General features: G+C 29.7%; 1 protein-coding gene across 1 annotated transcript; it reads right to left on the reverse strand.

The window, feature by feature from the left end:
• Positions 1-14,595: 14,595 nt before the first annotated feature.
• Positions 14,596-16,080, reverse strand: LOC106446673 (probable sarcosine oxidase). The gene has a single exon (XM_013888449.3). The coding sequence runs from the start codon at positions 15,969-15,971 to the stop codon at positions 14,730-14,732; it is 1,242 nt and encodes a 413-aa protein (XP_013743903.2). The 5' UTR covers positions 15,972-16,080; the 3' UTR covers positions 14,596-14,729.
• Between the last annotated feature and the right edge of the window lie 4,571 nt (positions 16,081-20,651).

The following is a 20,651-nucleotide window of genomic DNA, read 5'->3' on the forward strand; positions in this document are numbered from 1 at the left end:
TGAGATTCAAACTCGAAAAGAACTCCTTGTTCCCTGTCATTTGATTGCTCGGTCCATTATCCAAATACCAGACACTTGCACTGCCTTTGTCGATATCAAGATTCTTCAGAATCACCTTATCTTCGTTCAAAAACATCACCTCGTGTACATAGAGTGCATCGGCCTCTTCTGTCTCGTTTAGGTTGGTTTCTTGATCCTTCTCTGACTTCTTGGGACAGACAGTTGCGTAGTGACCAGGCTTGTCACATCTCCAACATATCAGCTTTGAGCGATTCTTTTCCGAGTTGTTATCTTCGGTGTGTGACGCACGGTTTTGGTTGTGTGACCTACCTCGACCTCTGCCTCTACCGTTCCGTCCTCTTCCTCTACCACGGGAATTCTCATAGCCCCTCTGACTATGCTCTTCATTGTTCGAAAACATCAGCTTCCCTTGGTCTTCTTTCTGAGTTTCTTCTCCTACACGCTCCTCGTACGCCTTAAGCCTTCCAACTATGTCTTCAAACCCCGTCGAGTTGAGATCTAGGACTTGCTCAAGTGATGCTACGATCTGGATATACTTGTGTCTTGGAAGACCCTTCAAGAACTTCTTGACCATCTTGGATTCTTCTATGTTTTCTCCCAACGAGGTTGCTTTGGATGATAGGCCCGATATCTTCCCCGCGAAGTCATCGACCGTATCTGCATCATCCATCTTCAACCTATCAAACTCTGTCATCAACGTCTGAAGTCTCGCCTCCCTTACACGATCAGCTCCTAGGTGTCGCGACTTGATGGCGTTCCAGATCTCTTTTGATGCGGTTTGTTCTCCCACCTGGAGAATCAAAGTCTCTGGAACAGATTGAAACAAAAGAGCTATCGCAACATCGTTCTTCTTTTGATCATCTGAACCGGGTTCGATTGTGTCCCACACTTCATGAACACGTAGTAGAACCTTCATCCTCATCGACCAAACTGTGTAGTTTGTCGATGACAACATCGGACATTGGATGGATGTAGATCCAAAGTCCTTCGTGCGTGGAGCCCTAGTCACGTCAGCCATCTTGCCGTCGCGATCTCTTGTTCACAAGCACCAGGATCTTAAGCTACAACTTAAGCTTAGATCGAGTCTCCAACCTGAGGCTCTGATACCAATTCAGATCTCTTAGAAACACAAAGAGTTATAAGAACAACTTTTCTTATTAGCTTTAGAAACTACTCAAAACTAAAGCTCTCAATATGTTTCACTTAGATCATATGGAACACCTCTCCATTAGACCTATATTTATATGAAAGACAATTCCCTTTAACATGTGGGATATGGAAAACACAAACTTAACCTAAATAGAAACTTCCTTTTCCTATTTCTAGGTTTCCTTATTGTGTTTATCTTAACATATTAAACATCTAATAATATGTTAAGTTTCCACAAGCTTGGAATTATCCAACAAGAGTTGCATGCTCTCTTTTTCTTTAACATTATCTTTTTTTTTCTTCATGTGTTGAATTATATAGAAACATGATTTTTTTTACACAACGGGCAAGGCAATGAACACATTCCTTTTGGAGTATAAGCCGGCAAGGATCGTAATTCTTTTGAAGCCCGACAAAACTACAAGAATATGGAAAAAATGAAAAGATAGAACACTAAAATGTAAGCTTAGAATCTTATAGAGAAAAACTAAAGCGGAAATCCTGATGATAACAACCATTGGAGAAAAACGCGTCAGTTTTTAAACTACACGGAAACAATTTCCATGTCAAGGAATTTTGTTTACGGACTTGAAGTAAATTTTTATCCAAAGAACCAATTTAACATAGACTTCAAAGCTCACATAACTATAAGCTGGTATTTCCATTCGCTCCAGTCATACCGCAACACAGTTAAAACCACTTGGATCTTCATATGAGAACCAGAATAAACACTATTGTCAGGAACCAAAACAGAGAACATCCACATTTATTAAAACAAGAATCAAGGTTTAAGCTTAAACTGTAATCATTCATTCATCCATACCCAACCATAATTTAAGATAAATTAAGGACATAACAAAGTTGAGCCAGTAAGAGCTCTAGCTCTAGCATCCCAGTGCATAAATAAATGAACGTTATCTTATTCGTACATAAAATCTGTGAAATATTTAAAATATTGATATTTTACATCTCTTTTTTTTTTAACTTTTTTGTAAGGAAATGTGCATGTTAATAAGAAAATTCTAGGCTATATACTAACCGCTGTGTTTCATGAATGAATGATGTAAATAGTTTTAACTAAAAATAAAAAGATTTTAGAAGTTATTACTCTCTCCGTTTTGAAATATAAAATATTTTTAGGATTTTTGATATTCTAATATAGAAAATGTTTTAAAATATTTTCGATAAATTTTAACTTATCAAAAGTTGTGAAATCAATCATATTTTATAGTCTCTTTTGAATTGATTGAGTACATTTAGTTTATAATTTTAATGATGTTTTTGAATAAAAAAATATATTTTTAATATATGTGCTTCAGCTAAAATATCTTATATTTAAGAATAGAGAAAGTATTTTTTTTTTAATTTTCACTTAATGTATATATTAGATATAATTGAACTAATAACAAATAAGTCTATATAATTAAGTTTCAAAAAAAAAAAGTCTATATAATTTGATTGGTTATACTATATTTAATAAATATAAAAAAAATATCTAAAAATATGAAAGCTACTTATGTTTTGAAACAAAAATATCATTAAATTATTTATAATATAAAACAGACGGAGTGCAATGGTTGTTAACTTGATTCAAATTTTATCAATTTGCTTTTAAATTGAAAGGTACTTTATTAAAGATTTATAAGTTTTACACTTGTAGAAAGTATACAGTTGACCTAATTAGAACATCAACCATCTGACGTTTTATGTGGGCAAAACAGACCCTAGAGTGTTGAAAGTGGAGTGAAACATTTTGATATATTTGTCAACGGAATGCATTATAAATTGGTTACGTGGGAATAGTTGACCCGACCGACTTATATATGATTGTCGTGCACGTCTACTTCTTTTGTTATTTCTGATTTAACAAATTATTAAAACCATTTTTTCTGTGCCTATTTTCCCCTTACTTAAAAAAACAATTTCATTTATCGACCCAATTGAACATAAGTTGTACGTCCAAAATAGTGATTCAAATATTTTACGACATAGAACTGTTTCTCTACATTTCCAAAGGATACACGGTAGAATCTATACTATTAAAAAGGAAAGATTTTAAAAAAATCTACTTATACAAGGTTGTTGGACCCATTCATTAATAATATGTTTTATTTAATATTTGCTTTAATCAATCAAAATATCTCTAATTTATAAGGAACACACTAAGTTGATTATGTTAATTGTTCTTACTAATCGATTTAAAACAAACACTACGGCCAAACACTAGCAGCTCACGAAACTAATTGATTTATGTTATAACATATGTACTTAAGATATTACATTATTTCTTAGAGTTTAAATAAAGAAGCACAATAACAAAGCACATAGTATGATATGAAAACAAAATCATAATAGTAAAATCATTAATCTAACAATTTTGGGGAATAGGTACGGAAATTAACTAAAACTAAAAATATTTATAATAAATTTTGTTACTTAATATAAGTTTAGAAACTATTTAAAACCCTATAAATCTATATTTTTAAATTAGCCAAAAATCTTCTAATTAATCTTGGTTCTCATAAACTTAACAAATGTAACTACTATAAAATGCACATAAAATATAAGAAATATAGGCATCGAATATTCGGATTTGGAACAGATCGGTTCATTTTGGGTATAAATCCTTAAAGTCCTAGACATTTGGACCCAGTTAGGTATTTGAAAACATTTGGTTTAGGGTTTAGGTTGGTTTCTTTCAGGTCCGAATCCATAATTCAAATACATGTAAATAACTCTAACTTTTGGATACATAACGGGTCTGATCGGTTATAATATTGTAAACCCAAAAAGATTTGAAATATCCAAAAAAATTTAAAAAGTACACGAAAACCCAAAAGATACTTGACACAAAAACATACCTGAAAACTCAAACAAATATCCAAAATATTAAAATATCTAAAAAGACCTAAAATTTTACCTCAAAATCTGATCCGAAAACCAAAAACAAAAAACAAATACGTAAATTTATATCAAAATGCAATTTTTTGTAAATAAAATTTTACCTAAACCCGAAACTATAACAAAAATCTAAACATGAAAATTTAAAATTATCCGTAATTTCAAAAACATATTCAAAATATTAAAATATACCTAATAAATAAAAACTATTTTGGATACTCGATTGGATCTCGAATAAGACATGGACTCGATAAAAACTTGCGGTCCAAAAACTACCCAATAGGTACTTTGTCATGGATCCATACAAAATTTGAATCTGTAAACTAATTCATAAATTATACAAAATTTAAAAATTCTCTTCGATATAATACGACTTTCTAACATAATAATGTACAACATCACTAAATACTATTTCATATCAAAATTTGTGTATCATCCAAAATAATCCGCGCTTTTGAAGCGCGGGTCAAAATCTAGTTACTTCGTTAAACCCCGAACCCAAATCTGAAAAAAGACAACACATACAAGCCGCTTATCATAACTCCTAACTTTAGATCCGACATCCATGATCCTCAGCTGGTACCGATTAATATGGTAGCAGTGCCGTCTTAACTAATATAATAGTCTTGGAAGAAATACGTAATATAGACCCTTTTATAACTATTTTCTATATTTTAACTTGAGCTCTAAGATTTGAAACAAGTAAAAAGTATTTCAAAACTAATTACAAAAATAAAGATTTTTTATTGTTTTGTTTTAATAAGTAAATTCAGTTTACTTAATTATGAATTTTTTTGATAATTTTAACAGATTGAATGGACCTTCAAAACAACACACACAAAATTATAGACCATAGACCTATGACAAATGTCCATGTTACCATGCGTAAGAGCCAGCTCCGTGGGTGGGAGAGATAAGCTTATGCTTCCTCCTTACTGTTTAACTCACTACAACAATACTTGAGACCTAAACACACAACAACCTAACCATACAACAAGGACAAACTCGATACTAAAACGCACGGTTGAATGGAGACAACGTCACAAAGAAGCTGGAACGAAACCTGCAAATAAAGTGATTAGAAACCAAAATATAAGAGCTTCTAAAAGACATACTCATGCGCTGTGAAGTTGAGTTCCATAGAACGATGTCTTCAATATGTGAGTGTTTTTAATATGTAAGTATTTTAAAATTTTCAACACAATAAAAATATATATATTGATGAAAACTTTGTCATATGTAAATGATTTGATGTTTAATTTAAACTTTTTGAGAATATTAATAAATTATCATGTTTGCTTATGAAGTATTTTCGTAAGAAGAAAAACACCTAATTATTTACATTTGTGGTCTGATTTTTTTGTGAATTTTTTTGATGCCAAATGTCTTTCCATTGTTTATATATGCATATTTACTTTTCTGCTTAGCTCTAGGAAAATAACTTTTCCTCTTATCTTGATTCTACGCTTGCAGATTTTTGTATGTGATTTTGATCTTTGTAGATTTGATATCTTTTATACTACTATAACTATATTAAAACTTGTGCCTTGCGCGGAATGAACATTATATATATATATATATATATATATATATTATATTTTATGTTTTTACATATTATGAAACAATGTATATATGTATATATATATGTTGAATAATTAAAAGTCAGTAACTATTACATATATAATTAAATTATTGTGAAAATAAAAATTAAATTTATTAATCCAAACAATAATTATTTTTATTTGATAGAATATATAATTAAATTTAAATGATATTAACAAATATAGTATATTTTTAATATTAATGTCTATTAAATAATGCTTTTTACTCAAACTTTTTTTGATCACTTGTATCTTTTATAGCAAAAATTTAAATTACTGATAACAAAACTTCACTGTGGGATTAATAGTTTGAGTAATTTATAATTTTGTTAAGATTAAGTTGTCAATGTTTGTACAAAGTTTTTATCAAAAAATAATTTCTAAGTAAATTTCGAAATTAAAATATTTATGTATTTTATATGGTACATAATTTAATTTAAAATGATATATATATATATATATATATATATATATATATATATATATATATATATATATATATATATATATTTTAATATTAATAATTAATTAAATTTGACTTTTTACTTATATAATTTTGTAATCATTTGTATTTTGTCATATTAAAAAATTTAAACTATGGATTACAAAATTTGAATGTGAAACTTTTAACAATTTTAATAATTTATAGTCATTTTTAAAAATTCAAAATATAACATATAGATAAAATCTATTTTTATTATATAGTTAATATGATTATTTCATTTATTTTAATAATTTAAAATTAAACAGATACGATAGAAGATAAACTAATTTTTATATCAGAAGCATTCTTGAGGGCCTTTATGCTCTTGAAATGTTGATGGTTCGAGCAGTTAACGCATACGATAATTCCTCGTCTTGATAAGACTTGTTAAATCTGTACCAAAAACATAGAGCAGTGTGTCCATATCAGCCGCATATTTGATATTAAAGTCTATTATTAGATTAAGATGAGACATAAGAACTCAAACATAAACTATTAGGTTAAGAGCAACCCCCACCTAAAAGATAACGAAGTGAAGTTCACATTCATTTAACAATTTTTTGATATGATTTAGGTTTATGATTTAACTAGATTCAGATCCGCGCCTTGCAAAGAATGAACATTATATATATAATTTTTTTATGTATTTTATGTTTTTACATATTATGAAATAATAAATATATATTGAATAACTAAAAGTCAGTAACTATTACATATACTAGATCCTTTTCCCGCGCTACGCGCGGATAATATATTTAAATTTGTTACATTTATCATTTTTATTTGTACGTGAATTTTTATATATTAAATTATATATAACTAATTTTTAAATTTGATTTTTTTTATATTTTTAGATTGAAGTAAATATTTCTATTATATGTAACACAATTAACTAATAAAATATGAAGAATCAAGTCCGAGATTTTAGAGTTATGTAAAAAAAATATAATTATGTATAGAACACAAATTATATTAGTTTAAAAGATCGGAATCTCATCTTGAATAAATTTACGAAAATAAAAAATACTCCAATAACCTACTTAAAATATAAAACCTCCTTTTCAAAAAAAAACGTACTTAATAATATTTTTTTAAGTGTAATAGTTGAAAACTGACAATTCAATATCGATCTAGAATATTATTTTAATATATCTAATGTAAAATATTAATTGTAATAAACAAATTTTGAATTTTGTAATATTACATGAATTAGAAGTCTTTAAAATCTAAAATCTGTTTTATTAGCATACTATATTTTTTATTCATTTATTATTTTGACGTTACAAAATATTGCTTTAGTTTTATTTGAATTTTTTTTTTAATAATTTAGTTTATTTTTAAGTAATTTTAAAATTATGTAGAATATAATATATTTAAAATTATTTATTTAAATATATTCAAATATGATGTCTCATTTTTGTGTGTGTTTGCGTTGAGCATATTTAATTTGTAATTTGTATATTTAATAACACCTTATTGCGTGTCGTTCTATGGTTTTAATAAATGTGTTGTCATTTCATTTTTGTTACTACTAACATGATTTCTTAGTGATTAGTGGTAATATATTTTTAACGTTATGTATTATATTTTATAGTATATTTTTTAACTCTTCGTGCTGTCACTTTTTTTAGAATCATTTTAATTAGATAATAGGTTTCAAGATGTAAATAAAACTGTGTATGTTGTAAATTTAGACAGTTAGTGTAGCTGAGCACTATCAATTATGGAAATTATATAATGATTTTATTTTACTAAATCTTTCTTTCTGTGTATTTTTTTGCTTTATTTTGTATTTTTACAATTTTATTGCATTACTATTTAATTGCAGAGAATTGATATTTTCAATTTTTGTTTCATATACCTTAAAAGTCTTCGGTTGATTTTTGTTTGTTTTCTTTCTCCAATTATAATGTACAGTTCAATCGTTTCTTTTTTTCTGGATCAAATTACTAATATCATCAGATAGAAAAGCTTAAACTCTAAAAATAGAGTGAGTATTTGTGCTAGAGAAAACTGATTTAACCAATAATATAGTGAGATATTATAATATTAGAAGGTATAAAAACTCTTCTATGTTGTCCTACGCTGGACATAATTAAGTTGTTGTCAATTGATTCTATATTTGTGATAACTGGAAATACATCTTTATGTCTTCCTTACATCATTCTTAATTGGTTTACGGTTCGACTATTTCTAATATACTGAGAGTAACATAAAATTAGATGTTGATTATCTTTTCCCAATTAGGAATGCACAGAATGAGAGAAATTCAAGATGAGACCACTTTACAATTTTGTCATCATATCTATATAGAGTTAGTTTATATATTACTCTACATGTTTCAAAATGTAATCAATTTTAATTAAAATATGTAATATTTAAAAGCTATTACTTTAGAAAACTGTCATTTAATATATAAATTTAATCAATTACACAGTAATCTACATAATTTAATTGGTCACACAATATCCAATAAATATAAAGTTGCATTGAAATATAAAAACAATTTATATAGTGAAACAAAAAATACTTTTAAACCATTATATTATAAAACAAATAGAATATTCAAATTATATTGAAACATTAGAATAGTAAAAATCAGAAAAAGTTGAAATCTCAACGTCGATCATTTACGTTGGCCATGTTATTAACTTTGAAGATAACGTGAATGATCAAGAACAGAAAGATTAATTTTAGTTACATTCTTTTTTTTAATCATTTTACCAAAAAGAAAAAAAGAACATGAAAATGACTAATAAAAAAAATACAAACAGAGTATTGTAAAAATGTGTTGATCACAATAGCAAACATTATAGTCTCAAAAATAATCAACTTTATATTAAATATTAGTCAAAAATAATAAAATATATAATATTAATAAATTTCATTTTAAATATAATTTAACTTTAAAAAAATTATCATTGCACATGGTACAGGAAAACACCTAGTATTACTTGAATTTCAAAAACTATCTGATGCACTGACTTTTGTGACAAATCAAATTTAAGGAACTGGGCAAGAGATTGAGAGGAGGGATGTGGAGATGTACAAAGAGTCTTCACTTGATGAGTTATAATGGAGCATTGAAGTGCCATTGTTGTAGTCGTAGGAGTTACACCGGTGAAATTGGGTAGACGAACAGATTTGGAGTCGCTGGAGACGTCTGAGGCGAGTAGGCTAAAGAAAAGGTAGCTATAAGTTATACAATGGACTCACTATTTTGATGGATTTGGATAGTTCGAGACCCATCATCTAAACATTTGCGATGACGTGGCAATTTGATTGGTGGGAAATATTTTGTCCTATGTGGCACTCCTAAGAAGCTTCAAAATTAGTAGCTTTTATATAGTAGGATAATAAAATTAGTGTGAACATATAAATCAATTTTATTAATCCAAACAATATTTTTTTCTATTTGATAGGATATATAATTAAAATTAAATGATATTAACATACATAGTATATTTTTAATATTAATGTATTAAATGATGTTTTCTACTCACATGATTTTTTTGTAATATGTATAATTTATTGAAAAAAAATTAAATTACTGATAACAAAAATTTACCATGGGATTAATAGTTTTAGTAACTTTTATTTAAGGAAATAATAATTAATAATAAATTTATGGTGAGTTTAATAAAACTCTTATTATATAATTAGATGAACCAACCTATTTATCTACTGATTCTAAGAATCATCCTAGTGTTGACATGTATCTACAAAAATAAGTTGTAATGTTTTTCAATTAATATATTGGAGATTTCTTTTGTAAAAGACGAAATAAACCACTCAAAATAATACATGTATCATAAAAGTATCTAAACAGTTTCGTGAGTTTTAACATGAGAACTGTTTTTAATATCCTTTAGAACTCATGAAGATGTTCTAAAATACTTTTGAGAAATTATATTGACATGTGTCCAGTTTTTTTTTTCTAAAGACAAAACTAATTTAATATATATATATATCAGTTTTTTATACTTAGAACCTCACTTTACATACGATGTTATAAGACTATCTCTAACTTACCTCTATATTTATCTCTACATTTTTTTTAAATAGAAAAAATATTATAAAATAGGTTTGATTCAATATGTCTTTATAATAGTGTTTTTTGGTTTTTAGAAAAAAAATATATATATAAATGTTATTTCCATTCTAAATATAGAGGCCAAAGTACCATTCCTATATATTTTTCCTAGAATTAGAGAAATTTTATCATAAAATTATATATTAAAAAAAATCATCTCTATAATACAATTTTCTATTTTAGAATAAGATATAGAAATGTACATTGGAAATGTTCTAAATTCTCAATTTTGAGATACTTACTTAGTTATGTTATCCAAATAATTTTTGAGAACTCTGTGAGATATTAAACTAAGTCTCACTTTGGAAAATTAGACAAAAAGTGTCTAAGATTATCTCCAATGATTTCATCTATTTTTTACTCTAAAATAGAATAACTCTATAATAGAGTTTAAGTTTGCTCCAATGGTACTCTATTTTAGAGTAAAAAATAGAGTGATGAACAAAAGAAAAGTCACTATATATTTGGAGTAAACCTATTATCACTCTATTATAGAGTGAGAAATTTGAGCATTTTTACTCTAAACTCTATTTTAGAGTCAAAAAATAGAGTAGGGTTGGAGATGCCCTAATATATAAAGAGATGTTCACTTTAATTAGTATGAGGCCTTTCGGGATGGAGTCCAAAAAACAAATTCATGCGGGCCAGCCTCTAAGGCCCAAGTGGACAATATCGTATTAATCAGACAATATAAAGTTGGACAGGACTGTATAATTCTAATAATTGGTATCAGAGCAGTTGACAAGAAATCTGGAAGAAGACCAAAATATCCTTCGAGTTAGGATTGGGAGGTATGTGGCAGAGATCAAGTCAGAAGATCCTGAAAGTCAGTTGTGGAACACAAGATGAATATAGTCTTTAGTTTAAAGGGAAGAGTGTGAGATATTAAACTAAGTCTCACACTGGAGAATTAGACAATGGGTGTCTAATATATAAAGAGATGTCCAACTCTAATTAGTACGAGACTTTTTGAGATGAAATCCAAAAACAAATTCATTCGAGTCAGTCTCTACGATACAAAGTGGACAATATCGTATTAATCAGACAATATAGACTTGGACATGAGCTGTACAATCCCAACAAACTCCACCTAAATACCTCCGATAATCATATGTTCTAAGACACGCTACGACTAGAAATTAACGTCACTGAGAGTGCCACTTTTCCCGATTCTTAACTATCATCTTATGTAAATTTGTAACATGATCAATTTCTAAGCATTTGGATGTAAAAATAGAATTATCTGATTGATTGCGCGGGCGAAGTTGATTTAAAATAATACCGAAGCACCAGTCGTATCACGAAAGATTATTGGTCGAGGATTTGATTCTTTTGTTTCGACGAATACATTAAACATCCACCATCCCTCTCTTTTAATTATTTTTCTTATCTGCACAAAATATCATATGTCCTAAAGATCCATACCTAACTCATCTTATCGTGCCCCAAAAACACTTAATATAATTGTCAGTGCAAAATAAAGTTTAAAATCTAGTAGTAGCATTATTGAAACATATGCCTTCTGAGTCAACCCGACAACCTGTTCTCCTTGGGTGTCGTTTGTAGTGTCGAACTTTGAAATAAGAAAAGTTACATGTTTACTAGTATTACTTTGCAGTTTGGTTCCCAAGAGTTAGACTTTGAAATGGAGATGGAAGTTGTAGAACCTTATGTTCGCCAGCAAGAAAAGGATTGCACATATGTAGATTTTGATACATTTAACAAGAAAAGGATTGCACATATGTAGATTTTGATACATTTAACAAGAAAAGGATTGCACATATGTTCCTATATATTCAAGGGTAGATTTTGATACATTTTTCACAAGTTAAATGAGATGATTACTTAAATAACAGTTCTATGTTAATTATTATCGTTTTAATTATAAAAATCTATTCAGAACAGCCTAAACATATACTTTTATTATTACACTAACACATTCTTGATTCTTCTGATGATTTATCAGAATGACTTGCAACTTCTGATAAAAAGACATTTATATATCAATTATCAAGTCATCTTCCTGATAATTATAGCCAAGCGATTTGAATTTAGTTTTCAATTAAATATATTCATTAAAAAATTATAATTTAGCAATTAACATTAAAAGTATAAGATTTTGTCAACACATCGATGCTCCCTTCTACTGGTTAGTCATTACCAAAAAATTCTATCTCTCATTGGGGAGCCTGGCCTCATTTCATATTTTCGGCGGCTCCGGGTTCTCTCGGTTGCTTCACCTGCAGCCACTCCCTTTCTCGTGCTAGTCCTCTATTGTGATCTTTGTTGTCTTCTCGTTGCTGATCATCACAATCTGCTTCTTTTAAGTATTGTAATTTGCGTGTAATGTGGAATAAATAATTTTGTATGCTTTATTGGTAAATTCCAAAATAATTTGTTTGATATTCGTTTATATAAATAATAAATGGATATGACTTTGTGGAATTTGTTTGTTTTATTTTCTGTCATCGTTTCTTTTTGGTTTCTGCTATTCATGTGCATTGGAGTTTTCTCTCTCTTAGAATTGGTATACTGGGTGTGATTATCAGAGTTGTGACTTTAAGAGAACTAGCATTGAAGACTCATGAGGGGAGTTTACACGCGTCCCGAGAAAAAATATATATTATAATATACTACAGTAATGACTCTGTTTTGTTCCTTCTGCATGAATCTGGGTCGTTACTGTTCAGCAGGCTCCACGCCACGTGTCGGTCCGCTATTGGCCAATTTATTTATTTTTTTATTTTTAAAATCAAACGAAAAATAAAAAAATAATAAAAAATTTAAATTATGAACCCCAACCGGAGATTCATTAATGCTGGTGCTCTAAGATTTGGATTTTCTTGGACAGAAGAACTCCATATGACCATATATCCATTTCTAATTGGATTTACTTAATAAATAAAACATTATTAATTATTAAATTAAAATAGATTAAATTAAGACTAGTTTTTGTTTAAGATACCCAATTTGAGTATCAACCAATAAGGTTGCCCTAATTATGGATTCACAGAAGTAGTAAAAATTATGTTAATTTATTTTGTCATTTACAACTTGTTCTTTGATTTGTTTGATGAACCTCCTTTTCTCCTTTTCTTGTAAATTTTGAATTTCTTACATAATACATGTTTCATTTATTATTCATTTCAGAACTGTACTATGATGTTTTAACTAATTTCTTAATAGCAATTCAGATAAAAAGAGAAAATCTGTTAATGAGAAATCTTGGTTCATGATTTTGGAAAAAACTTTACCAGAAATTTGCTTTCCAAAATTTTATCTTTTACGTTTTCTTAAAAATTTTAGAATTCGTGTTATATTTTATATGTTTTATGAAGGTAAAAATATGTATTATATATGTTCTACGATATTGTTTTAAATTCATAAAACATATTGATAATGGAGAATACACATTCTATAATATAAAAACATATTAGTTGTCCAAAAAAAAACTATAAAAACGTATTAAAGGTAATACAGAATACAGAAGAATGGCGCAAGGCCAAGGCCTATTCTTAATTCTGTAGATATTAATAAGAAAAGAACCTTTTTGTATGGAGCAGCCCATTCGGAGCCCTATATGTTGTCTTTATCATTAGATTTGTGAACATTTGAAAAGACGTAAAGTTTTGTGTTGCGTGTTGTGTGTTTGTGTTTTTATTTTCGTTGAGGTTCTCTTAAAGTTTTGCTTCAAAGGGAGTGAATCATCGAGAGTCTTAAACGGATATATGACTGTGAGAACGGAATCATCAGGATGAACCATGATATGCCAAAACTGTAGGTCTTACTGATCTATAGTCTATAAAGCTCATGACATAATACTTTTGTCATTCTCTTTGCAGGTTTCCAAAACTAAGTAGATTCAAATATAAGTGTGGTGTTCGTGTCATTAGGATGTGATTATGGTAGCCTTTTTGGTCCCAAATTTCTTATAGCTACTTGAATATCATTATTTTTGTTGTTGGTAAGAATTAGAATTTAATAAAACGAAAATATTAGTGGCTGCTACTCATATTCATGTAGATGTTCACTGATACATATTACAGCGGAGCTGTGAATAAGTTCTTTGTAATTTTTTAGTTTCAGATTGGTTGTTTATGGTTAGTCCATCGGTTCTCATGTAGTTTAGAATTGTTTCTGGTCTAATAAAAGACTGTGTTTGTTTCTTTCAGGCTTTCTTGTGATCGAACACGTATGAGTTAGATGGCTTTCATTGGAATGTTCGCTGCCTAAATCTGAGGTGTCAAGTTACTGTCTAGCTCAGAGTGATGGCGCAGTAATGATATAATTTGATATAATGGCGCTGCATAAAGTTCTATTGTGCTGTATGCAAGTGGCAGTTGAAAAAGACTTGAAACACATATAATAAAAGTTTTATACTCTTCTTCTTCAACAAGCTTTTTTTTTTTGAATTAAACAAGCTTTTATTTTTATTCAACAGTTGACACTTTGTAACCAAATGTAACAATACTAATTTTATTCAAAGGCAACTACCAAGTATCACCTGGTCAGGATACTCTTTGGCATTCCCTTTAGGATTCTCTTCAAACCTCCGGAGACTAAACTGCTTCATCTCAACTCCTCCTCCAGCTTCTCCCTCCGTCGCCAGCTCCGCCAATATCCTCCCCACCGCAGGCGCCATCTTAAACCCATGACCAGAAAACCCGCCGCCGACCACCACATCTTTCCCAAACTCCCCACCGAGAAAATCAATGACAAAGTCCTCATCTGGCGTCATTGAGTACATGCAAAGCTGAGTCGCTACAGGTCCTTCCGTATCAACCATCCCTCCAAACCTCTCCTTGATCCACTCTTTAAGCTCTTCTAGCTTCACTCCCGGTCCCCATGGCCTCTTATCTGGATCGCACAGGTAACCACCGTGAACCGCCACTTTGATAAGTCCCGGATACTCCAGAGACGGAGTTCCATACACGTAAGGAGCTCCGTAGGACGCGAACGTAGGAAACTCTGAGTCTATCGCGAACTTGTCCTCGTGGCCTTCTTTGATTCTCCAGTAACACACCGTCGTCTCAAGCGGATCCACCGGAAACTCTATCCCGGCCACCGTTTTCACCAGCTTACCTATCCATGCACCGGCAGTAACAATACACTTTTTACCGTGGAACTTCTCTCCTTTCACCGTGCTGACTATTACCCCTCCCTCGTTTTCACCGTCTTTATTTATGTTAGCCACTTTGGTGTTGTCTCTCAAAACGGCACCGTTCTTTAACGCGAGGGTCTGGAACATAGAGACCGCTTTGGTCGGTTTGATAACTCCGCCAAGGTCCGTCGAGACTCCGATCCAGTTCTCCGGGATATTGATCCTCCCGGAGAAATATTCAGACACGGTCTTTGAGTCCATGACCCTGTGAGCTAAGCCGTGTTTACGACACGTGGCGACAACAGAGAGGAGGCTCTGCTGGTCCTTAGGGCCCATGTCGAACTGTTGAGTTAGGAAATGGACTTTGTAACCGATCTCGGACTGAGCCTGAGCCCATAATTGAGCTGACTCGGAAACCATGGTGTAGTAGTAATCCTCCGGGTAAGTGGCGCGTATGGTACGTGACTCGCCGTGGGAAGAGCCACGATGGTGGAGGAAGTCAAACTGCTCGAGGAGGAGAGTTTTGTGGCCTCTTTTCGCCAGCTGGTACGCTGCAGAGCTTCCCATAACTCCTGCTCCGACGATAATCACGTCGAATCGGTGGTCGCCGGAATATTCCATGAGGAATGTTAGTGAGAGAAACAAAGAAAGAAAGAAAGAGAGAGAGGGTTGATTGAAGGTTGGATAAGCGTATGGTTGGTAATGGTATTTGCTGCATTATAAAAAGCAAAATGTGTGTGACAAGTGGACAAAAACTGATATTTTAATCACGACACTGCCCTTCGGTTGTGTCACTTTCCTTTTTCCTTCTTCCTCGAACATGTCAAATAATCATAACAAAATCACGTTATACATGAGTAACATGACGGAAACAAACAAACAAAAAGAAGCAAAAAAACTAAAATGTCTTGCTAAAAGAAAATCGTCCAAGTACATTAAACTCAAAAGTTGTCATAAGGCTTGGTATCTTTGGGATATTCGATGTTGTAAGTGGCCAAATTCGTACTCGATGAAGCAAATATCACGTTCACGACAGTTACTATTCGAGAGGCTTATATGTGGGGATGGATGAAAGTTGCCACAGTTCATGGATGTATTCATCTTTAGTTAGCTAATAAAATACTAGTAGTTAACCACAGTCAGCAACAAGTAATCATATTTATGTTTAAACACAGTTCTTGTTTCTTTTTCAACAAAGATAATTCTACCTAAAAATTTAGGTACCCAAATTGATGATAGATTAACATAAAGTAACAATTGGTGAAATAGAAAACTGAACATCGCATACCATTTTCTGTTTTTGGGTATGTTTAACCACAGTTTAAGTGCCGATTATCCCAATATATATCTTCCAGTGTGATGAATACACTAATAATATCGTTAATCTATAAAAAAATTTGTACGATCTTAGTCTCAAGAAATTTATATATTGCACAGATGATTCTGAGGCGGAATGTTCCGAGCTACCAAATAAGTAAGAGAATCAATTGGCTTGACCAGCTTTTTCACGGAGCTATTTCCAAATGAATAAGTTCAGTGATCTTCTATTTGTTTGATATTCCGTTGTAATTTTTTTTTTTGTAATAATTCTTGTACTGAATTATCTTGATAAAAATAACAATAACACATTTTAAAGCAATTTTGCCTCTTTGAAGGGATTATATCCCTACGAGTCATTAATATAAAGAGCTTTTTAAAGTCAAAAGAAAAATGTTGTGCAACTTTGTAAAGCCATTCTTATTTATATCACTTTAACCCGTAAACATACTGTTTGTGTGATTTTCCCCTAACTAGAATTCAAAATCTACAGTTGTGAGGAAAAAATCTACAGTTGTTTGATATTCGATATCTCAGGTTCACGATCTTTACCAATATAGAAATGATAATAATATTTTTTTTTGTGAAATCGTGATTCTGAAGTTTTTCTTACTAGTTGTAGTCTTGGGGAATATGTTAGAATGAATATAGAGTCACTTCCCTCTTTTCTTAGTGCTCACAATTCGTTTTGTTGAAAAGACAAGTCCCTTATCCAGTTGCTTATTAGATCAATATCATAAACGAATATTCAGCATTCATAAGACACTCGTACACTCCAAACCTACATGTTGCTTATTAGGAATAGACAAATCATTATTGTCCACAATTTACAATTAGCTAGATTTAGTGTTGACAATTTGTTACAGGATTTTGAATGTATATATTCTTTTAAAAAAAATTGTGCGACATTAGAATACACATTAGAGAAAAAACAGTAAACTAAAATGTTTACCAAAAAAAAACAAACAGTAAACTAAAATGATTTGTTACAAAAACAGTTTTGTCAACACTTAGGTCCAGTTGTGCATAACTCATATGTTGTTTTTATAACTTCATATTTTATTAATCATAAGCTTGTGTTTACATAGTCTTGATGAAGAAGACTTGTTATTATAGTTGGAACATAATCTTTATATATAAAGTTGAGTTTGGTTTCCTCCTAGGTTGTTTACGTAGGCGGACACATTACTAATTTGACTCTTGAGAAGCCGACACGTGTTTGCGTCCAAAACGCGGTGTTTCATTAATTTGGAGTTGGAGGTCGTGTGAGCTTTTGGTATACTCATAAATCTCCGGGAATATTGTCGTGTGGGCTTTAGATCAAATTAAAAATAATACTTTTAACAGTTTACTTTTATATTTCAGTAAACAAATAATGTCGTGTTCTTCGTCTTTTGAATACGTCATAAAAACAACTCTTATGATATTGCTGATATTATATCTGATCATACCGGTATGACAAATTAATGTAAATCAATAGAACCGAGTATGATGATTTTAATTGGATTTACATGTGTCGAAAATACAATAAAATGTTTTATTTATTTAATGTGTAAAATAGCCATAAAAACCAAAAAAAACTAGATGAACCAATAGGTTTATAGTATATTAGTGAACGTAAATAGAAAATGTATAATATTATTATGGAGAATGCAAAATTGAATTCACTAATTTGATATACATATATTGAGCATTTAACATATGAATAATGTTTTAGTAAAAAAAAACATAGGAATAATTATTTGATTTACCCATTTACATCAATTTATTTTCTAATGTCCATGATTTCACGATAAATGGTGCTCTTATAATTATTTGTTTTACCCATTTATGTTAATTTATTTTTTAATATCTATATATTTCACGATAAATAGTGCTCCTAACTTCTTCTTTTTTCTTCATACAATAGCGCAAACATATTATTATATATTACTCCTACTTAGTTATTTGAATAAATGAACACTCTGATATTTGAAATTTTTTGAATGATTTTCTTTGTACGGTAAACGGTTTCATTTCAAAGTATTAATACAAGATAATTACACACATCTGCAGCATAAGCTATTTATTACATACGAACATGTATTCTATAAAAAAAAAACATGCAATATTATCATTTAATTTAAATATATTTTTAATTCATAACGCAAGTTTCCACAGTATTAATGACTTCTAAATTAATAGTAAAACCTATCTAATAAATTCTAAACTTATTTAATAACGATAGACCGTATTCAATTTAAAGAGTGACAAAGAAGTTGAAGTATGCCTTTCATTAGGATAAAACTATCATATTTTAATTAAAACATACATATACCAAGCTACTCATACTAACAAAAGATTGTTTTAGCTTAGATAATATAAGCTTTTCCTTAACATATTTCTTTGGCATGATCATTGCATAATTATACGTGGACATCATTAATCTTATTATATTAGATTGTTTATCATAGAATAATAAAAGTTATTGTCATTTTAATTCAGTCCAAAAATATTTATTAAAAATAACAACATGTTCTCCGAAATTTATTTATTTATTTTTGTTTATAATATTATTTTCAATCTAAAATGATTCATAAGATAATGTAAATTTATATAAAATAGTTTTTTCTAACTTCTCGCCCTTAGGGTGTGACGACCTAGTAATGAAAGTAATAAGGAAGACTTTTTATTATAACTCACGTGTTTATATTTGAGTAATTATTCTTACTCAGAAAGGAATATAACAAAAAAAATCAAATATATATATACTAGGGTCGGCCCGCCCTACGGGCGGGATATTAGTTAATTTGATATTCACTAAATGCTTTAGTTGAAATTTGTTTTAATATTCAAGAATTTGGTTCTGTTATGTGTTACTTATTAGTATGCGGTATTATAGTTGTTTTTTGATTATTTTTGCTTTGGTATTGTATCAAATTAACTAATTGTTCAACTCATGATTATAGATGTACAAATGTGGATTTGTGATAAAGTTTGATGACAATACTGTTTTTTTTTAATTCTTATTCATAGTGGAGTGTGCATGTGTCAGAAAGAGACCTATAACAATTTTTATGTTTTTACGTATGGATTTTAAATATATATTATTTTGTATAATGCATACTTGCTCTACAACATTTGCTTGTAGACTAAAAAAACTGTTTTCTATATTTTTAAAAGAGAAAATATTTAATCTAAAATATAACATAGACATATGTATCTATAATTAGTTTCGCGGCCACATACTTATAAAAAGTGACTTTAGCCTAGTGGTTCCAAAAGAAATTACCAGTGCTGGAGGTGTTGGGTTCAATTACCCATGAATGCATTCATTTATATAGATTTTTGTTATATTTTGGCCCCAAATATAAAACGGGACACGTGTCACTCCCATAACACACAATTTGATGACGTGGCTTCACGGGAGAGAGGCGAACATTTCTTTATATATATAGATGTCATAATTGAGTGCCGATTTTAAAAATCTTTAGTTGAACTTGTCTCCATCTGAATAGAAAAAGAAAGAGAATGGAATAATTGTTGTCATTATACAAAGCTTCAAGTGGATTCTCGACGTCATTTCAATAATACATAAAACTATTCTATAATCCCTCACTAAAACGTCGAGTCTTGGGTCTTGATCCACGAAAAGTGCGCACTAAACAGCAAATAACTAAGAACAAAATAATTTGATCTAAAAGTTATACTACATTCGTTTCAAAATGATACATATTTTAATTTTTTTAAGCACATTAATAAAACATATTGAATTTTAATATTAAATACATAATTTTTTATAATTATCTATTTTTTATAATTGTAAACCAGTAAAAATTCAGAGAATGAAGTTAATTTTCTCAAAATTTATAATTAGTCATTATTAGTTGATAAAAAATGCATTTAAAAATATAAAAAAAATGTATCACTTTAAAACAATTTTTTTTCTAGAATATGTATCTTTTTGAAATGAAAAGAATATATATTTATTGCTTTGGAAGTGGT

The sequence above is a fragment of the Brassica napus genome, chromosome A4 (assembly GCF_020379485.1).
Source record: "Brassica napus cultivar Da-Ae chromosome A4, Da-Ae, whole genome shotgun sequence".
Classification (NCBI taxonomy): Eukaryota; Viridiplantae; Streptophyta; class Magnoliopsida; order Brassicales; family Brassicaceae; genus Brassica; species Brassica napus.

Excerpts from the sequence above, each read along its gene's own strand:
- LOC106446673 (XM_013888449.3), bottom strand. The coding sequence starts at position 15,971 with ATGGAATATTCCGGCGACCACCGATTCGACGTGATTATCGTCGGAGCA.